The sequence below is a fragment of the Scyliorhinus canicula genome, chromosome 10, assembly GCF_902713615.1.
Source record: "Scyliorhinus canicula chromosome 10, sScyCan1.1, whole genome shotgun sequence".
Taxonomy (NCBI): domain Eukaryota; kingdom Metazoa; phylum Chordata; class Chondrichthyes; order Carcharhiniformes; family Scyliorhinidae; genus Scyliorhinus; species Scyliorhinus canicula.
In genome coordinates, this window is record NC_052155.1 from 102,255,968 (window position 1) to 102,273,321 (window position 17,354).

General features: G+C 45.2%; 1 protein-coding gene across 13 annotated transcripts in view; it reads right to left on the minus strand.

Annotated features, from left to right (window-relative positions):
- unm_hu7910 (un-named hu7910) overlaps window positions 1-17,354 on the minus strand; it is a 265,791-nt gene that overhangs the window by 19,242 nt on the left and 229,195 nt on the right. For all 13 annotated transcript variants that reach the window (XM_038809466.1, XM_038809465.1, XM_038809455.1 and 10 more), the window contains 2 exons: window positions 11,187-11,324; window positions 8,369-8,504 (listed from right to left, as the gene is read on the minus strand). In XM_038809466.1, coding sequence (XP_038665394.1) covers window positions 8,369-8,504; window positions 11,187-11,324 — 274 coding nt within the window. The remainder of the gene's footprint in view (window positions 1-8,368; window positions 8,505-11,186; window positions 11,325-17,354) is intronic.

Sequence of the window (17,354 nt, forward strand, 5' to 3'; positions counted from 1 at the left end):
TGGGGGCCATTTGTGTAGACTAACTCTTGCCCATTCCGGTATAATATTGCACCATTCTGCTCCAATAATCTCATGAATTAGAAATGCTTCCCATAGTACGGTCATTGGAACAAAATTACTGCCAGTAGCACAAATGAAGGAAGGAATGTTCCAGAGAGGACTCGGCAAAATATTTTTGGTCTGACTCAAAATCAATCTTCCCCATAAGAACAAGGAATAAAGTAAAAGTACAGCTCAAGAACAGGCCCTTCGGCCCTCCAAGCTTGCACCAACCATGCTGCCTGTCTAAACTAAAATCTTTTACACTACCGGGGTCCGTATCCCTTTATTCCCATCCTACACATGTATTTGCCAAGATGCCCCTTAAATGTCACTATCGTCCATGCTTCCACCACCCCCTCCGGCAGCGAGTTTGAGGCACCGACTACCCTCTGTGTAAAAAAACTTGCCTCGTACATCTCCTCTAAACCTTGCGCCTCGCATCTTAAACCTATGCCCGCTAGTAATTGACCCCCTCGGATTATCTGACTAGCAGGTGGTAAAACATGTACAGCAGCTTAGGCAACATACAGCACTACTGAAACACCAGGAAAACCTCAGCCATGTACAGTTAAAACATGTGCTCAGGTCAAGTCACATGTTATGACAAAATTCTAAATACATAATACATAATTGCTGAACATGTGCAGATCTCTTTTAAACAAAACGGGGTCATTAAGAAATAATGGGCAGGATTCTCTCAGCCCAGGCCGGGCCAGAGAATCGCCGGGACGGGCGCAAATCGCGTGAGGATGCCGGTCCGCCGATTCACCAGAGAGCCCCGGATACGCGGCCCTCCCTGTCAATTCTCCGCCCGGGATGGGCCGAGCGGCTGCGCAAATAATCCAAGTCCCGCCTGCGCTGTCCACGTGTGCTCTTACCTGGCGGGACTTCGGCGTGCATGCATCCGGGGGCAGCCTGATTTGGGGAGGGGGGGATGGTCCGACCCCGGGGGAGGGCCTCCGCTGTGGCCTGGCGGGGGATGATGGTGGGGGTTGAGTGTAATGCGAAATGAATCCCAGGCCCCGGTTGAGTCCATACTCATGTGTGCGGAATTTGGCTATAAGTTTCTGCTCGGTGATTCTGCGTTGTCGCACGTCCTGAAGGCCGCCTTGGAGAACGCTTACCCGGAGATCAGAGGTTGAATGCCCTTGACTGCTGAAGTGTTCCCTGACTGGAAGGGAACATTCCTGCCTGGCGATTGTTGCGCGATGTCCGTTTATCTGTTGTCTCAGCGTCTGCATGGTCTCGCCAATGTACACGCTTCGGAACATCCTTTCCTGTAGCATATAAGGTAGAGACAACGTTGGCCGAGTCACACCAGTATGTACCGCGTACCTGGTGGGTGGTGTTCTCACGTGTAATGGTGGTACCCATGTCGATGATCTGGCACGTCTTGCAGAGATTGCCCTGGCAGGGTTGTGTGGTGTCGTGGTCGCTGTTCTGAAGGCTGGGTAGTTTGCTGCAAACAATGGCTTGTTTGAGGTTGTGCAGTTTTTTGAAGGCAAGTAGTGGGGGTGTGGGGATGACCTTGACAAGATGTTCATCTTCATCGATGACCTGTTGAAGGCTGCAAAGATGATGTCATAGTTTTTCTGCTCCGGGGAAGTACTGGACGACGAAGGGTACTCTGTCGGTTGTGTCCTGTGTTTGTCTCCTGAGGAGGTCGGTGCGGTTTTTTGCAGTGGAGCTTTGGAACTGTCAATCGATGAGTCGAGCGCCATATCCCGTTAGTACGAAGGCATCTTTCAGCGTCTGTAGATGTCCGTTACGCTCCTCCTCGTCTTAGCAGATCCTGTACCTACGGAGGGCTTGTCCATAGGGGACGGCTTCTTTAATGTGTTTAGGGTGGAAGCCGGAGAAGTGGAGCATAGTGAGGTTATCCATGGGCTTGCGGAAAAGCGAAATGCTGAGGTGACGGTTCTTGATGGAGATGAGCGTGTCCAAGAATGCAAACGATTTTGGGGATTTTGGACGCACGACAACGCAAAATCGCCGAGCAGAAACTTATAGCCACGTTCCGCACCCATGAGTGCGGCCTCAACCGGGACCTTGGATTCATGTTGCATTACATTCATCTCCCACCATCTGGCCTGGGCTTGTGAAATCCTACCAACTGTCCTGGCTTGAGACAATTCACATCTCTTTAACCTGGGGTTACCCCTAACTCTGGATCTGTAAAGACTTAATTACCTGCAAATGCTTGCATTCAAAGCATTGTCTGGCATCTTTGATTTTGTCTATATATATGTTTCTGGAACATACCTCTTTATTCACCTGAGGAAGGAGCATTGCTCCGAAAGCTAGTGTTTGAAAAAAACCTGTTGGACTTTAACCTGGTGTTGTAAGACTTCTTACTGTAAATTATTAAAAGTTGACAAGAACAGTGGTAAGCACTGTTGTCTCATGGTGCCGAGAACCCAGGTTCGATCCCGGCCCCGGGTCACTGTCCATGTGGAGTTTGCACATTCTCCCCGTGTCTGCGTGGGTCTCACCTCAACCCAAAGATGTGCAGGCTAGTTGCTAATTTCTCCCTTAATTGGGGGTGGGGGAAATTAATTGGGTACTCTAAATTTATTTTTAAAAAACACACCGGAAGAAGTTATTCAACAGCTTATAAAATAATCCCTCGTTTTTTTTGTCCCACACGATTACTTGCACTCTATTCTTCATTTCCTACACACAATACAATTATACGGATGGATCCTATTTAGCAGGCATTCATAAGCAAAACTGACAGTTGATATGGTGCTTAATGATGCATATGGGTTGCATGGGGAAATGTTTAAACAGAGGAATGGACTATCAAAGCGAAGAGAACATGTCAGAACTTTATAAATTACTGGTTCGGCCTCAGCTGCAGCATTGTGGATGATTTGGGGCATCAGGACGAACACAAAGGGCTTAAAAAGGCTGTGCAAGAGGTTTACCAGGAAGTGGAACTTCTGTTATGAGTAGGAGTTAGAAAAGCTTTAACAGGGGGCAGCATGGTGGCGCAGTGGGTTAGCCCTGTTGCCTCACGGCGCTGAGGTCCCAGGTTCGATCCCGGCTCTGGGTCACTGTCCGTGTGGAGTTTGCACATTCTCCCCCTGTTTGCGTGGGTTTCACCCCCACGACCCAAAGATGTGCAAGGTAGGTGGATTGGCCATGTCAAATTGCCCCTTAATTGGAAAAAAATGAATTGGGTACACTAAATTTATAAAGAAAAAGAAAAAAAAAAAGATTAAAAAAAAAAGAAAAAAAGAAAGAAAAGCTTTAACTGTTCTTCTTGGAACAGAGAAGGTTAAGAGGGTTACCTAATAGCGAGTTTCAAGATGGGCAAAGGTTTTGATGAAATAAAGAGAGAAAAATGTTTCTTGTGTTGAATGGATCAATAACTAGAGGTCATAGCTTTAAAATAATTTGACAATAGATAAAGAGGGGAGATGAGGAGAACTTCCTTCATTCAGAGGGTTGTAGTGCTCTTAGAAACCTCCGCCTAAAGAGGTGGTGGAAGCTGAGCTTATAAATAATTTCAATACCACGTTCAACTTCTTTTAAAATTAAGGAAATCATCGGGTTAAGGATGAAAAGTGCAGGTGTGGGACTAAACACAGCTGCTCCTTTAAAGAGCCAACATAGATAGGCACAACTGGTTCAATAACCCCCTCCTCTGCTGTAGGCTATGAATCGACGATGGCTGTTTTAAAAAAGACTTATTAGTCTCAAAAATCACTAAAATTGATATGTCCTGTCCTCATCAACATTTCACATGGTAATTGCCATGTAAATTGTGTTCACACACATTGGGCTGGATTTTCCCTTCCCAATGCCAAGCAAATCTGCATCAGCAGGCCTAAATTGAAGGCACAGGGGTCTGCAAATTAGTACTTATCAGGCCATTCCTAATAGATGCCATTTTCACTCTGGCAGGTCATGACCTAAAATTCATGTAAAGTAATGTTGGGATGGCCGCTTAAATGTCTCCTGCAAATGCAATTTTGCCTGATGTTGATATTTTCAGCTGCGTGCAAGATCGTGAAGGGTGTGTGGATCATGTCACGCAAGCAAGTTTGTGAACCTTGGGGTGGAGTCAGGAACCTAGTGATCGGTCAGTTTAAAAGCTCTTCTCAACTTCAAATGCCATAATTAGATGCTGTTTTAAATATTAAATATGTTTTAATGCAGTAATAGGGCTGTGTCCTTAAAAGACAAGTGATCATTAAAATTAAGCAGTATTGTGTAAGTGTTCACATGTGAGAGTACTTTAACCAGTGTATAAAGTGCTCTATGATGCAACAACATTGAGAATCAGGTTTAAATGGGTCACCTTTGATTTTTACATTGATTTAAAGTCCAGACATCTGCATAAACCTTGGCAAAAATCTGATCATTTAGTGAGATGGTGGCAGGACATTTGGTCAGGCAACTTCAAAGACTCTAATTATATTGAGCTCAGAAGGACTTATTTATCAGTTGCGTGATGAAATCTTATTATAAATGCATTACTGAGTTCCAAACCCAAGGACTGGATTTAGTTCAGAAGGGGCTGTTGACACAACGTCAGGGGAGGCAGTGGTAATATGACCGGACTAGTAATCCAGAACCCAGATTACTGCTCTGGGGACACAGGTTTGAATACCACCCTGGCTGTGAGTGGAATTTAAGTTCAATTAATAAGTCGGAAGTAAAAAGCTAGCCTCAGAAAACATTGTCGATTGTTGTAAAACCTATCTGGTTCACGAATGTCCTTTAGGGAACAACATCTGCCGTCCTTACCTGGTCTGGCCTTCATGTAACTCCAGATCCACAGTAATGTGGTAGACTCTCAAATGCCCTTTGAAATGGGCTACCAAACCACTTACTTGTTCAAAGAGGAATGAAACCATAAAGGTGACTAGCGTTGACCTAACACCAGAAACAAGGGAAAACATAGCCCTGGTGACCCTGCAAAGTCCTCCTTGCTAGCATTGGTGGCTTGTGTCAAAATTGGAAGAGCTTTCCCACAGACCAGTCAAGCAACAGCCTGATGTTGTCTGTAAGGTATGGTTCTCTGAGTAGGACTATGTCACTGATGCCATCATCAATATCCCAGGCTATGTCCTGTCTCACCCAACAGGGCAGGCCTATCAGAGGTGGCAGCACTGTGGTATACAATCAAGAGGGAGTTGCCCTGGGAGTTTGCAACATCTATTCTGGACCCCATGAAGTCTCATGGCATCAGGTCAAACATGGGCAAGGATGTTGATTACTGCCCTGATTACCACCTGCTGCCACCCCACCTCACCCTCGACACTGGACGAATTAATACTCTTCCACATTGAATATCACAAGGCGGAAACATTGAAGGTGGCAGAATACAGAATGTACTCTGAAGCACTGAAGTTCCCCCACCCAATGTCCATCACCAAGAGTGGCTTGGTAGCACCACTGTGTACCGGGCTGGCCAAGTTCTAAAGGACACAGCTGCTAGACTGGTGGTGAGGGAATTAATAAGAGAGGAAAACCTTGTCCTCACCAATCTAGCTGTCTTACATACATCTGTCCATGACAGTATTGGCAGAAGTGACCACTGTACAGTCTTTGTGGAGATTAAGTCCCATTTTCACATTGAACACTCTCCATCATGTTGTGAAGCACTATCAACGTGCTAAAAACAGATTGAGCAAACCAAAAGTGGGCATCCATGAGACTGTGGGCCATTAGCAACAGCAGAGTTGTACACAACCACAATCTGTAATCTCATGGTTTAGCACATCCTCTACTCTACCACTAGCATCAAGCTAGGGGATTAATCCTGGTTCAATGCAGCAGAAGCAGCACCACGCATACCTAAAAACGAGGGGCGCGATTCTCCGAAATGAAGAGAAACAGCCGACGCCGGAGTGAAACCCGGAGTGTTTCACTCCGGCGTCGGAGGCCGCTCCTCGCCCCCTATTCTCCCTCACCCGGGGGGCTAGGAGCGGCGGCGCATGAATCCCGAGCGCCCGGCCTTGACGCTTGCGTCAAAGCGGCGCATCGGGAATGACGCGGCCGGCGGTGCCGAAGTGATGTCAGCCGCGCATGCGCAGGTTGGCCGTCTCCAACCCGCGCATGCGCGGTTGCCGTCTTCCCCTCCGCTGCCCTGCAAGACATGACGGCTTGATCTTGCGGGGCGGCGGAGGGAAAAGAGTGCGTCGTTTACAGACGCTGGCCTGACGATTGGTGGGCACCGATCACGGGCCAGACATCTGATAAGCACGTCCGTGGTGCTCGATCCTACCTCCGCCCCCCACAGGTCCCACACTTACCGGTCGCGCAATGTTCACGGCGGCAGCGACCAGGTGTGGTTGACGCCGGCGTGAACAGGTCGGGTTCGTCAGGCTGCTCGGTCCATCCGGGCCGGAGAATCGCCGGTCGCCGTGAGAAACGGCGAGCGGCGATTCTCCGATTTTGCGACACGCCATTTTGGGGGGGGGGTTGGGAGAATCACAGGGGGTGCCAGGGCGGCGTGTCGTGATTCGCCCGGCCCTCCCGCGATTCTCCCCCCCGGCGTGGGGAGCAGAGAATCGCGCCCATGGTGTCAACTCAGTGAAGCTACAACACAGTTCTACTTGAATCCCAAGCAGCAAAAGCAGTTAATGACAGACAGAGGTAAGCGATACAACCAATGCATCAGATCCAAGCTATGCAGTCCTGCCACACCCAGTCGTGAATGGCTGTCGACAATTAAATAACTCATTGGAGGGGAAGCCGCAACAAATGTTCCAAGCCTCAATGATGGGGGAGACCAAGGGCGGCACGGTGGAGCAGTGGTTAGCACCGCTGCCTTATGGCGCCGAGGATCCGGGTTCGATCCTGGCCCTGGGTCACTGTTCGTGTGGAGTTTGCCCATTCTCCCCATGTCTGCGTGGGTCTCATCCCCATAACCCAGTGTGTGCAGGGTAGGTGAATTGGCCACACTAAACTACCCCTTAATTGGAAAAAACAATTGGGTACACTAGAATTTTTTTTTTTTTAAATGATGGGGGTGCCCAGCACATCAGTGCAAAAGACAAGGCTGAGGTTTTGCAACCACCTTCAGGCAGAAGTGCTGAGTGGATGATCCAAGTCCACCTCCGACCGAGGTTCCCAGCATCAGCACAGACGTTCGTTTTCAGCCAATTTGATTCATCCCACGTGACATCAAGGAACAGTTGAAGGCACTGGATACTTCAAAAGCTAGGGCCCCAACAACATTTCAGAAATAGTACTGAGCAACTGAGATGCTACAGTACAGCTACAACACTGGCATCTAACTGACAATTTGGAAAACCTTCCTGATATGTTTAGTCCACGAAAAGTAGGAAAATTACAAACTGGCCAATTACAGCCCCATCAGTCTACTCTTGATTATCAGCAGAGCGGTGGATGGGGCTGTCGACACTGCTGTCAAGTGGTACTTACTCGACAGTAACCTGCTCACTGATGCGCTGTTTGGGTTCCGCCAGGGCTACTCCACTCATGACTCATTATGGTCTTGGTTCAAACATGGACAAAAGAGTTGAACTCCAGAGGTGAGATGATAGTAACTGCCCTTGAGATCAAGGCAGAATTGGACCGTGAATGGCATCAAGGAGCCCTCACAAAGCTGAAGTCAAAATGAATCAGGGGAAATTTTTCCACGGGTTGGAGTCAAACCTAGCTGAAAGGAAGATGGTGACGGTTGTTGGAGGTCAATCATCTCAGTCCCAGAATATCACTGCAGGAGTTCTTCATAGGCCCAACCACCTTTAGCTGTTTAAGCAATGGTCTTCCCTTGATCAGAAGGTCATAAGTGAGGATGCTCGATCATGAGTGTAGCATTCAAGACTCCTCAGATGCTGAAGCAGTCAGTGCCTATAAGCATCAAGACCGTGGCAACATTCAAACTCGGACATATAAGTGGCAAGTACCATTTTCACCACACGAGTGCCAGGCAATGGCCGCCTCCAATGAGAGAATCTAATCATCTCCCCATTACATTCATTGGCATTATCATTGAATCCCCCACCTTCAGAATCCTGCTACAATAGCATTGCGATGTGAGAGCACTTTAAGTTAATAGTTGAAAATGTGATTTTGCTTAATCAGCATGGCAACGGATAAATTCAGATGATGGTGTTAGACATGTATTGTTACTATGGTGCATTACTTGGCATCAATAGCTCCACAACAAAATATGTGAATTCAGTGGCTTGCCATAATGTCATTTATTGCGAAATGCAATTTCCCATGTTCAGGTCAACGAAGGCCTTTGCTACAGCAGTCTTAACCAATTTTCGAACCAACTTACCAGGGTCATAATTTGCTTCGTCAGATAAAAAGTGAACACATTCTTCATGGGTTTTACCTTGCTGCCAAAGTGTAAATTGGCCCCAGTCTCCTTTCTCTCTCAAGTTTTCATCTTCTGGCAAGAAAAAACCGCTTTCTTTATCCATAACAGCCAGACCTTCATCACGGATTATCTTCCAATTCCTCTCAAGAGTCTACAAAGAAAAAAAAATTCTAAAGTTTAGATATTGGATTTAGGATCTAACAACAGAACAACCATCCTTCAAGAGCCAAGGTAATTATCAGGAATATTTCTTCGTCAGTAGCAAAATGACAATCTAATAACACAGCGTCACCCAAGCCTGGTCAATGTCTGAAAGATCTATTACGTGCAATGTACAACAGCAACATGTAACCAATGAAATCACAGGACTTATAGGTGATAAAAAGCAATGTGACCCAAATTAACTGGGCAGAAAAGTTAGCAAGCAGGTCGATAGATCAGTAATGGGAAATTGTAAAGCACAAGATGAAGAGTGTACCAAAATAAATATACCTCTACAAAGTGAAAAGAGAGTGAATGAAAGTACAGGGTTTTGTGAACAAATAGAAAGGTTAAACTAAATGGAAACTTGAAGAGAAGGTATAATATAAAGCTAGAGCTAGCAATTTATAACTGTCAAAATGTTGTAGGAAATAAAGTTTATAAAATAGTTAGAGAGGATAGGACTGCTCAGGGATGAAGGGCAAGTCAAATTGTGGAAGGGTTGATAATCACTTTGGATTCGTTTTTATCCAATGATGGAATGGGAGGATGTGAAGCAATTGGGAGGAGATAACGAAGAAAAAAAAATTGGTTCCAAAATAGAAGGATGAATCAGGGTAGCTAAATCCCTGATAACATGCACCCTCGGCAGTTGAAAGAGGTCAGAGAAAATAGTAAAGGCTTTGACCATGGTTTTCTAAAACCATACACTGGGACTAGACAGCAATCAATGTAACAAATGACAACAGAAAATGTTGGAAATATTTAGCAGGTCTCACAGCATCTGTGAATTCGTAAACAGAGTCGACAAGTTCAAGTCATCTGAACTGGAAGAAGTTAGAAATTTTGGGTAATAGTTTTTTTAACAAGTGAAAGGAGGGGATGTGAGGAGGAACAGAAGGGAAAGTCTGTGATAGGGTGAAGGACAAAAGATTGAAAACAGAAAGGCCAGATGTGCTGAGTATCACGTACATATTCTGTTTTTATTTCAGATTCCCGGCATCTGCAGTATTATGCTTTGAAAATCAATAACACATTTGTTTAAAGGACAAGGAGGATAAAACAAGTAAATATAAATCAGTCAGTCTAATATGAACTGTGGATGAGTTATTAGAATTCATAACCAAATTATGTACTTCGAAATGCTGATCAGGAAAGGAAAAAAACAAACTTGCATTTATACAACCCCTTTAACAATCCTCAGGGCTTCCAAAACACAGATATAAGGAACAAAATCTCAAAATTTGCAGATGACACAAATGTCGGGTGTTTAGCAAATGATGCGAGAGATTTGGTGGAATGGACAAACAGGTAACAGATGCAATTCAATGTGGTTAAATGTGAGGTAACATACTTGGAGCAACAAGAAAAACAAGTATACGTTAAATGGAATGACAATAAAGTTGGTGAATAAACAGAGCAATCTAGGTTTTCAAATACTCAACTTTCTAAAACTGCGAGTGAAGATAAAGGCACGAACCAAGCCAACTGCATGACTTGTTATATAAGTAAAGATACAGAAAGAGTACTGAAGTAGCAAAAAATTGTGTAATAAATTAAATAGACCACAGCTACAGAAAGGAATTAAGTCATCTCAAGTGCAGAGCACAATTTCACTAGGATAGTGGGTGGATTCGGCACTGTAGGTGTGACATGGGATGCCAAGTATAATGGCTATTTAAACTGAAGCACATACTCCAAAGAAAAAATGTGAAAGTCGTTAATGAAAATGTATAGTGTTTTGGAAGAGCGAATGAGGAATGGCAATTTCCTCTGGTTGGGTGTCTGTGAGGAGGGGATATCAATTTAGAGCCGTCATTGAGTGAGGAAAGAGGTAAGAATAAGCTTCTCTGGAGACTGGGAATATGGAATAAATTGCCACAGGAAATAGTTGATGCAAAGACTAGTGCACTTGAAGGAAAAATTGGAGAAGTATTTGAAGCAGAGGAAAATACAGGAGATTCTCAGATCAATAGGATAAGTAATGAACTGTCCTGGCACGAGTTGGCACGGACAGTTATAGTAATTTAGGATACATCATGAAAAGGGAGAGAAAATGATTTTAAACCCTAGAAGGAATTGGTAGGGTTAAATAGTCTACACTTATAAAACAAATAATTATACTGAAGACCTTCCAAATACCTTGTGAATAAATTTAGAAAACTGGCCACAGTCTCCGTCTATTTAATGCCCACCATTCGAGTCTAATAACTCAATTCCTGGATGTCATGGCCTTGTGATCAATGATCTAAGGAGCCCATTTCTGTAACCATTTCCAGTTTTACAATCCTTCAAAAATTCTGGTTATCTTAACTCTGGCCTACTCTGCATCCTCCCATTTGCATTGCCCTAATGGCAGATATGCCTTCAACTATCTTGGCTCTGGAATTCCCAAACAAAACATCTCCACCTCCAGCTTCTTAAACTCTTTAAAAAAAACAACTACCTGTTTGACCAAACATTTAGTCACCCCCTTCTAATATCATCTTCTTTGTCTCAGTGCCAGTTTGTCTGATTACACTTCCAGGAAATGACCAGAGATGTTTTCCTTAATTAAAAACACAATGCAAATGCAAGCTGCTTTTGTTGAATAATTACCCTGAATGCAGGTCTCCATTAAAAATGCACATACCTTCACCAGTTCGGTATACCCTGTTTCTTTAGTTGTCCACCAGGGCTGAGCCTTAAGTCCATTGACATTGTAGAGCGAACGCTGCCACACTGATGCAAAGTGACCCTTTTTGTGTCCCAGCTCATACCACGTGTATGCCTGTGGATTAAATGAACCAGCAAAATGAGGTCATAAATCATACCAAGAAATTGTGCCAGCAAGTCTGTTATTCCCATGGACCATCAACCCCTTCGCTGCTGTATTGTCCGCTTTAAATACAATGCAACATAAAGTTCCAAAACTCAAAATTACACATGACCATTCTTTTATTTTACTAATTGCAGATTGGATTACTTACACAGAGTAATTAACCATTAATTAACCTGACCATTTAAGTGAATTTGTCCTGTTAATAGCAACGAGAATGCAAGCTTTCCTATTGATGTTTTAAACATGATTGAAAGAGCTAGATTATCAACTGGCATTTGCAACATCGATTTCAAATAGAACATGGCTGGAACTGGTGCACAACATGGATTTTAAACGTTTGAAACTCTGGGTATTTCTTTGAAATATCAAGAGGATAGATACATCACTGGAGGTAGAAAAGGGGCCAGCAAAAACAAGAAGCAAAAGCATTCAAGATGGCAAAGTGTTAATATTTTTAAAATCCAATTCAGGTAATTTTAAACCAGCATCAACTTTACTTGGAAGGTTAACCCACTCAAATTCAGAATTAGCCAGTTTTTACAAAAAACCTTTTACAAAAAATATTGAAAGCAGAAGTTTCAATCCTTCAATAAGCAGAATTTCCATATGCTTTTGGAAATGTTATTATCACAGAATTGTTACAGTGCAGAAGGTGGGCATTTGGTCTGTGATGTCTGCATCGGCTCTTCAAATGAGCATCATGGCTTAGTGTCATCCCCCTGCCTTTTCCCAGTATTCCTGCACACTGTTTCTACTCAAATAACTGTCTAATACACAGTTGAATGCCTTGATTGAACCTGCCTCCACCACAGTGCAGAGCATTCCAGACCCAAACCACTCGCTGTGTGAAAAAGGTTTTGCTCACATCACATTCAGCCCATACAAGATCCAGCAGAGGGCAGCAGAGCAGAGCTACTGATCAGCTGTTCTGGGGAAATTTGCATACGTGCAGTACGGTCAGCCTAATTTGAAGGTGTACCTGTGAAGGAGACCCAAGGAGTTTGAGTGAAGGCAAGCAGCCAGCAGAGGGCAGCAGAGCAGAGCTACTGATCAGCTGTTCTGGGGAAATTTGCATACGTGCAGTGCGGTCAGCCTAATTTGAAGGTGGTTTGTGGAGGGGCTGTTGTCAGGTGACAGTTAAACCCGAAACACTTCGTCAGTGTTTCACACCCTACCTCCTCCTCTAACCAAAAAAAAAGCCCACGGTCGTTGGGAAGCGGGAGCAGGGGCCTGTCGTGAAGGTGAGTGAGTGCCTTTAAATTTGCTTATCTTTCAGCGGGAGCAGGGTTTGAGGGAATATCAGGTAAGCTCTTCCTTTATTTTTCTTTTTCTTGTTTTTTTTAAATCTAGAGGTGATGTCAGGGAAGGCAGTACAATGCTCCTCCTGCAGAATGTTTGAGGTGAGGGACACCGTCAGTGTCCCTGCTGATTTCATCTGTGGGAAGTGCACCCAACTCCAGCTCCTCAAGAACAGTGTTAGGGACCTGGAGCTTGAGCTGGATGAACTTCGGATCATTCGGGAGGCAGAGGGGTCATAGATAGGAGCTTCAGGGAAGTAGTTACACCAAAGACTGGAGATAGATGGGTAACTGTAAGAGGGACTGGGAAGAAGCAGTCAGTGCAGGGACCCCCTGCGGTCGTTCCCCTGAGTAACAAGTATACCGTTTTGGATACTTGTGGGGGGGGGGGGGGGACTTACCAGGGGTAAGCCATGGGGTACGGGCCTCTGGCACGGAGTCTGTCCCTGTTGCTCAGAAGGGAAGGGGGGAAAGGAGTAGAACATTAGTAATTGGGGACTCAATAGTCAGGGGCACAGATAGGAGATTTTGTGGGAGCGAGAGAGACTCACGTTTGGTATGTTGCTTCCCAGGTGCAAGGGTATGTGATGTCTCGGATCGTGTTTTCCGGGTCCTTAAGGGGGAGGGGGAGCAGCCCCAAGTCGTAGTCCACATTGGCACTAACGACATATGCAGGAAAGGGGACAAGGATGTCAGGCAGGCCTTTAGGGAGCTAGGATGGAAGCTCAGAGCGAGAACAAACAGAGTTGTTATCTCTGGGTTGTTGCCCGTGCCACGTGATAGTGAGATGAGGAATAGGGAAAGAGAGCAATTAAACACGTGGCTACAGGGATGGTGCAGGCGGGAGGGATTCAGATTTCTGGATAACTGGGGCTCTTTCTGGGGAAGGTGGGACCTCTATAGACAGGATGGTCTACATCTGAACCTGAGGGGCACCAATATCCTGGGGGGGGGGGGGGGGGGGGGGGGGGGGGGGGGAGATTTGTTAGTGCTCTTTGGCGGGGTTTAAACTAATTCAGCAGGGGCATGGGAACCTGGATTGTAGTTTTGGGGTACGGGAGATTGAGAGTATAGAGGTCAGGAGCACAGATTTGACTTCGCAGGAGGGTGCCAGTGTTCAGGTAGGTGGTTTGAAGTGTGTCTACTTCAATGCCAGGAGTATACGAAATAAGGTAGGGAAACTGGCAGCATGGGTTGGTACCTGGGACTTCGATGTTGTGGCCATTTCAGAGACATGGATAGAGCAGGGACAGGAATGGTTGTTGCAGGTTCCGGGGTTTAGGTGTTTTAGTAAGCTCAGAGAAGGGGACAAAAGAGGGGAGGTGTGGCTCTGCTAGTCAAGGACAGTATTACGGTGGCGGAAAGGATGCTAGATGGGGGCTCTTCTTCCGAGGTAGTATGGGCTGAGGTTAGAAACAGGAAAGGAGAGGTCACCCTGTTGGGAGTTTTCTATAGGCCTTCTAATAGTTCTAGGGATGTAGAGGAAAGGATGGCGAAGATGATTCTGGAAAAGAGCGAAAGTAACAGGGTAGTTGTTATGGGAGACTTTAACTTTCCAAATATTGACTGGAAAAGATATAGTTCGAGTACATTAGATGGGTCGTTCTTTGTACAATGTGTGCAGGAGGGTTTCCTGACACAATATGTTGACAGGCCAACAAGAGGCGAGGCCACATTGGATTTGGTTTTGGGTAATGAACCAGGCCAGGTGTTAGATCTGGAGGTAGGTGAGCACTTTGGAAACAGTGACCACAATTCGGTGACCTTTACGTTAGTGATGGAAAGGGATAAGTATACCCCGCAGGGTAAGAGTTATAGCTGGGGGAAGGGCAATTATGATGCCATTAGACATGACTTAGGATGTGTAGGTTGGAGAAGTAGGCTGCAAGGGTTGGGCACACTGGATATGTGGAGCTTGTTCAAGGAACAGCTATTGCATGTTCTTGATAAGTACGTACCAGTCAGGCAGGGAGGAAGGGGTCGAGCGAGGGAACCGTGGTTTACCAAAGAAGTGGAATCTCTTGTTAAGAGGAAAAGGGGGCCTATGTGAAGATGAGGCGTGAAGTTTCAGTTGATGTGGTGTATATGGATTTCAGTAAAGCGTTTGATAAGGTTCCCCACGGTCGTCTATTGCAGAAAATACGGAGGCTGGGGATTGATAGTTACAAGGAAGCGAGGAAGGATCTAAAGAGAGAGCTAAGACGAGCAAGGAGGGGACATGAGAAGTCTTTGGCAGGTAGGATCAAGGAAAACCCAAAAGCTTTCTATAGGTATGTCAGGAATAAAAGAATGACTAGTGTAAGAGTAGGGCCAGTCAAGGACAGTGGTGGGAAGTTGTGTGTGGAGGCTGAGGAGATAAGAGAGATACTAAATGAATACTTTTCGTCAGTATTCACTCAGGAAAAAGATAATATTGTGGAGGAGAATGCTGAGACCTAGGCTATTAGAATAGATGGCATTGAGGTGCGTAGGGAAGAAGTGTTGGCAATTCTGGACAAGGTGAAAATAGATAAGTCCCCGGGGCCTGATGGGATTTATCCTAGGATTCTCTGGGAAGCCAGGGAAGAGATTGCTGAGCCTTTGGCTTTGATTTTTATGTCATCATTGGCTACCGGAATAGTGCCAGAGGACTGGAGGATAGCAAATGTGGTCCCTTTGTTCAAGAAGGGGAGTAGAGATAACCCCAGTAACTATAGGCCGGTGAGCCTCACGTCTGTTGTGGGTAAAGTCTTGGAGAGGATTATAAGAGATACGATTTATAATCATCTAGATAGGAATAATATGATTAGGGATAGTCAGCATGGTTTTGTGAAGGGTAGGTCATGCCTCACAAACCTTATCGAGTTCTTTGAGAAGGTGACTGAACAGGTAGACGAGGGTAGAGCAGTTGATGTGGTGTATATGGATTTCAGTAAAGCGTTTGATAAGGTTCCCCACGGTCGTCTATTGCAGAAAATACGGAGGCTGGGGATTGAGGGTGATTTAGAGATGTGGATCAGAAATTGGCTAGTTGAAAGAAGACAGAGGGTGGTGGTTGATGGCAAATGTTCAGAATGGAGTTCAGTTACGAGTGGCGTACCACAAGGATCTGTTCTGGGGCCGTTGCTGTTTGTCATTTTTATAAATGACCTAGAGGAGGGCACAGAAGGTTGGGTGAGTAAATTTGCAGACGACATTAAAGTCGGTGGAGTTGTAGACAGTGTGGAAGGATGTTGCAGGTTACAGAGGGACATAGATAAGCTGCAGAGCTGGGCTGAGAGGTGGCAAATGGAGTTTAATGTAGAGAAGTGTGAGGTGATTCACTTTGGAAAGAATAACAGGAATGCGGAATATTTGGCTAATGGTAAAATTCTTAGCAGTGTGTATGAGCAGAGGGATCTCGGTGTCCATGTACATAGATCCCTGAAAGTTGCCACCCAGGTTGATAGGGTTGTGAAGAAGGCCTATGGTGTGTTGGCCTTTATTGGTAGAGGGATTGAGTTCCGGAGCCATGAGGTCATGTTGCATCTGTACAAGACTCTGGTACGGCCGCATTTGGAGTATTGCGTACAGTTCTGGTCGCCTCATTATAGGAAGGACGTGGAAGCGTTGGAACGGGTGCAGAGGAGATTTACCAGGATGTTGCCTGGTATGGAGGGAAAATCTTGTGAGGAAAGGCTGATGGACTTGAGGTTGTTTTCGTTAGAGAGAAGAAGGTTAAGAGGTGACTTAATAGAGGCATACAAAATGATCAGAGGGTTAGATAGGGTGGACAGTGAGAGCCTTCTCCCGCGGATGGAGGTGGCTAGCACGAGGGGACATAGCCTTAAATTGAGGGGTAATAGATATAGGACAGACGTCAGAGGTAGGTTTTTTACGCAAAGAGTGGTGAGACCGTGGAATGCCCTACCTGCAACAGTAGTGAACGCGCCAACATTGAGGGCATTTAAAAGTTTATTGGATAAGCACATGGATGATAATGGCATAGTGTAGGTTAGATGGCCTTTAGTTTTTGACTTCCCATGTCGGTGCAACATCGTGGGCCGAAGGGCCTGTACTGCGCTGTATCGTTCTATGTTCTATTTGCTTCTTCTGCAAATCACTTTAAATCTGTGCACTTGTTTTTGATCCTTTTACAAGTGGGAACAGTTTCTTCCTATCTATTCTGTTCAGCTCCCTCATGATTTTAAATATCTTTATCAAATCTCCTCTTTGCTTTATTCTCTCCAAAGAGAATAGCCCCAACTGCTCCAATCTATCCGCATAACTGAAGTTTCTCATCGCTGGAGCCATATTTGTAAACCTTTTCTGCACTCTCGCCAATGTGTTCACATCCTTCTTATAGCGTGGCACCCTGAACTGTGCACAATACTCCACCTGAGGTCTAACTAATGTCTTGTAAAGTTCGGCATAACTTCCTTGCTCTTATACTCTATGCTCCTAAAGCCCAGAAAACTCTATTTGCCTGCTCTCTCAACCTATCCTGTCACCTTCAATTATCTAGACACATATACACCCAGGTCGCTCTGCTCCTCCACTCCCTTAAGAATTTTACCTCATATTTTATATTGCCTCTCTAGGTTCTTCCTACAAAAATGCATCACTTCAATTCTCCACGTTAAACTTAATATGCCACATTTCTGCCCACTCTACCAACTTGTCTATGTCCTTTTGAAGTTCTGCAGTATCCTCCACATAATTT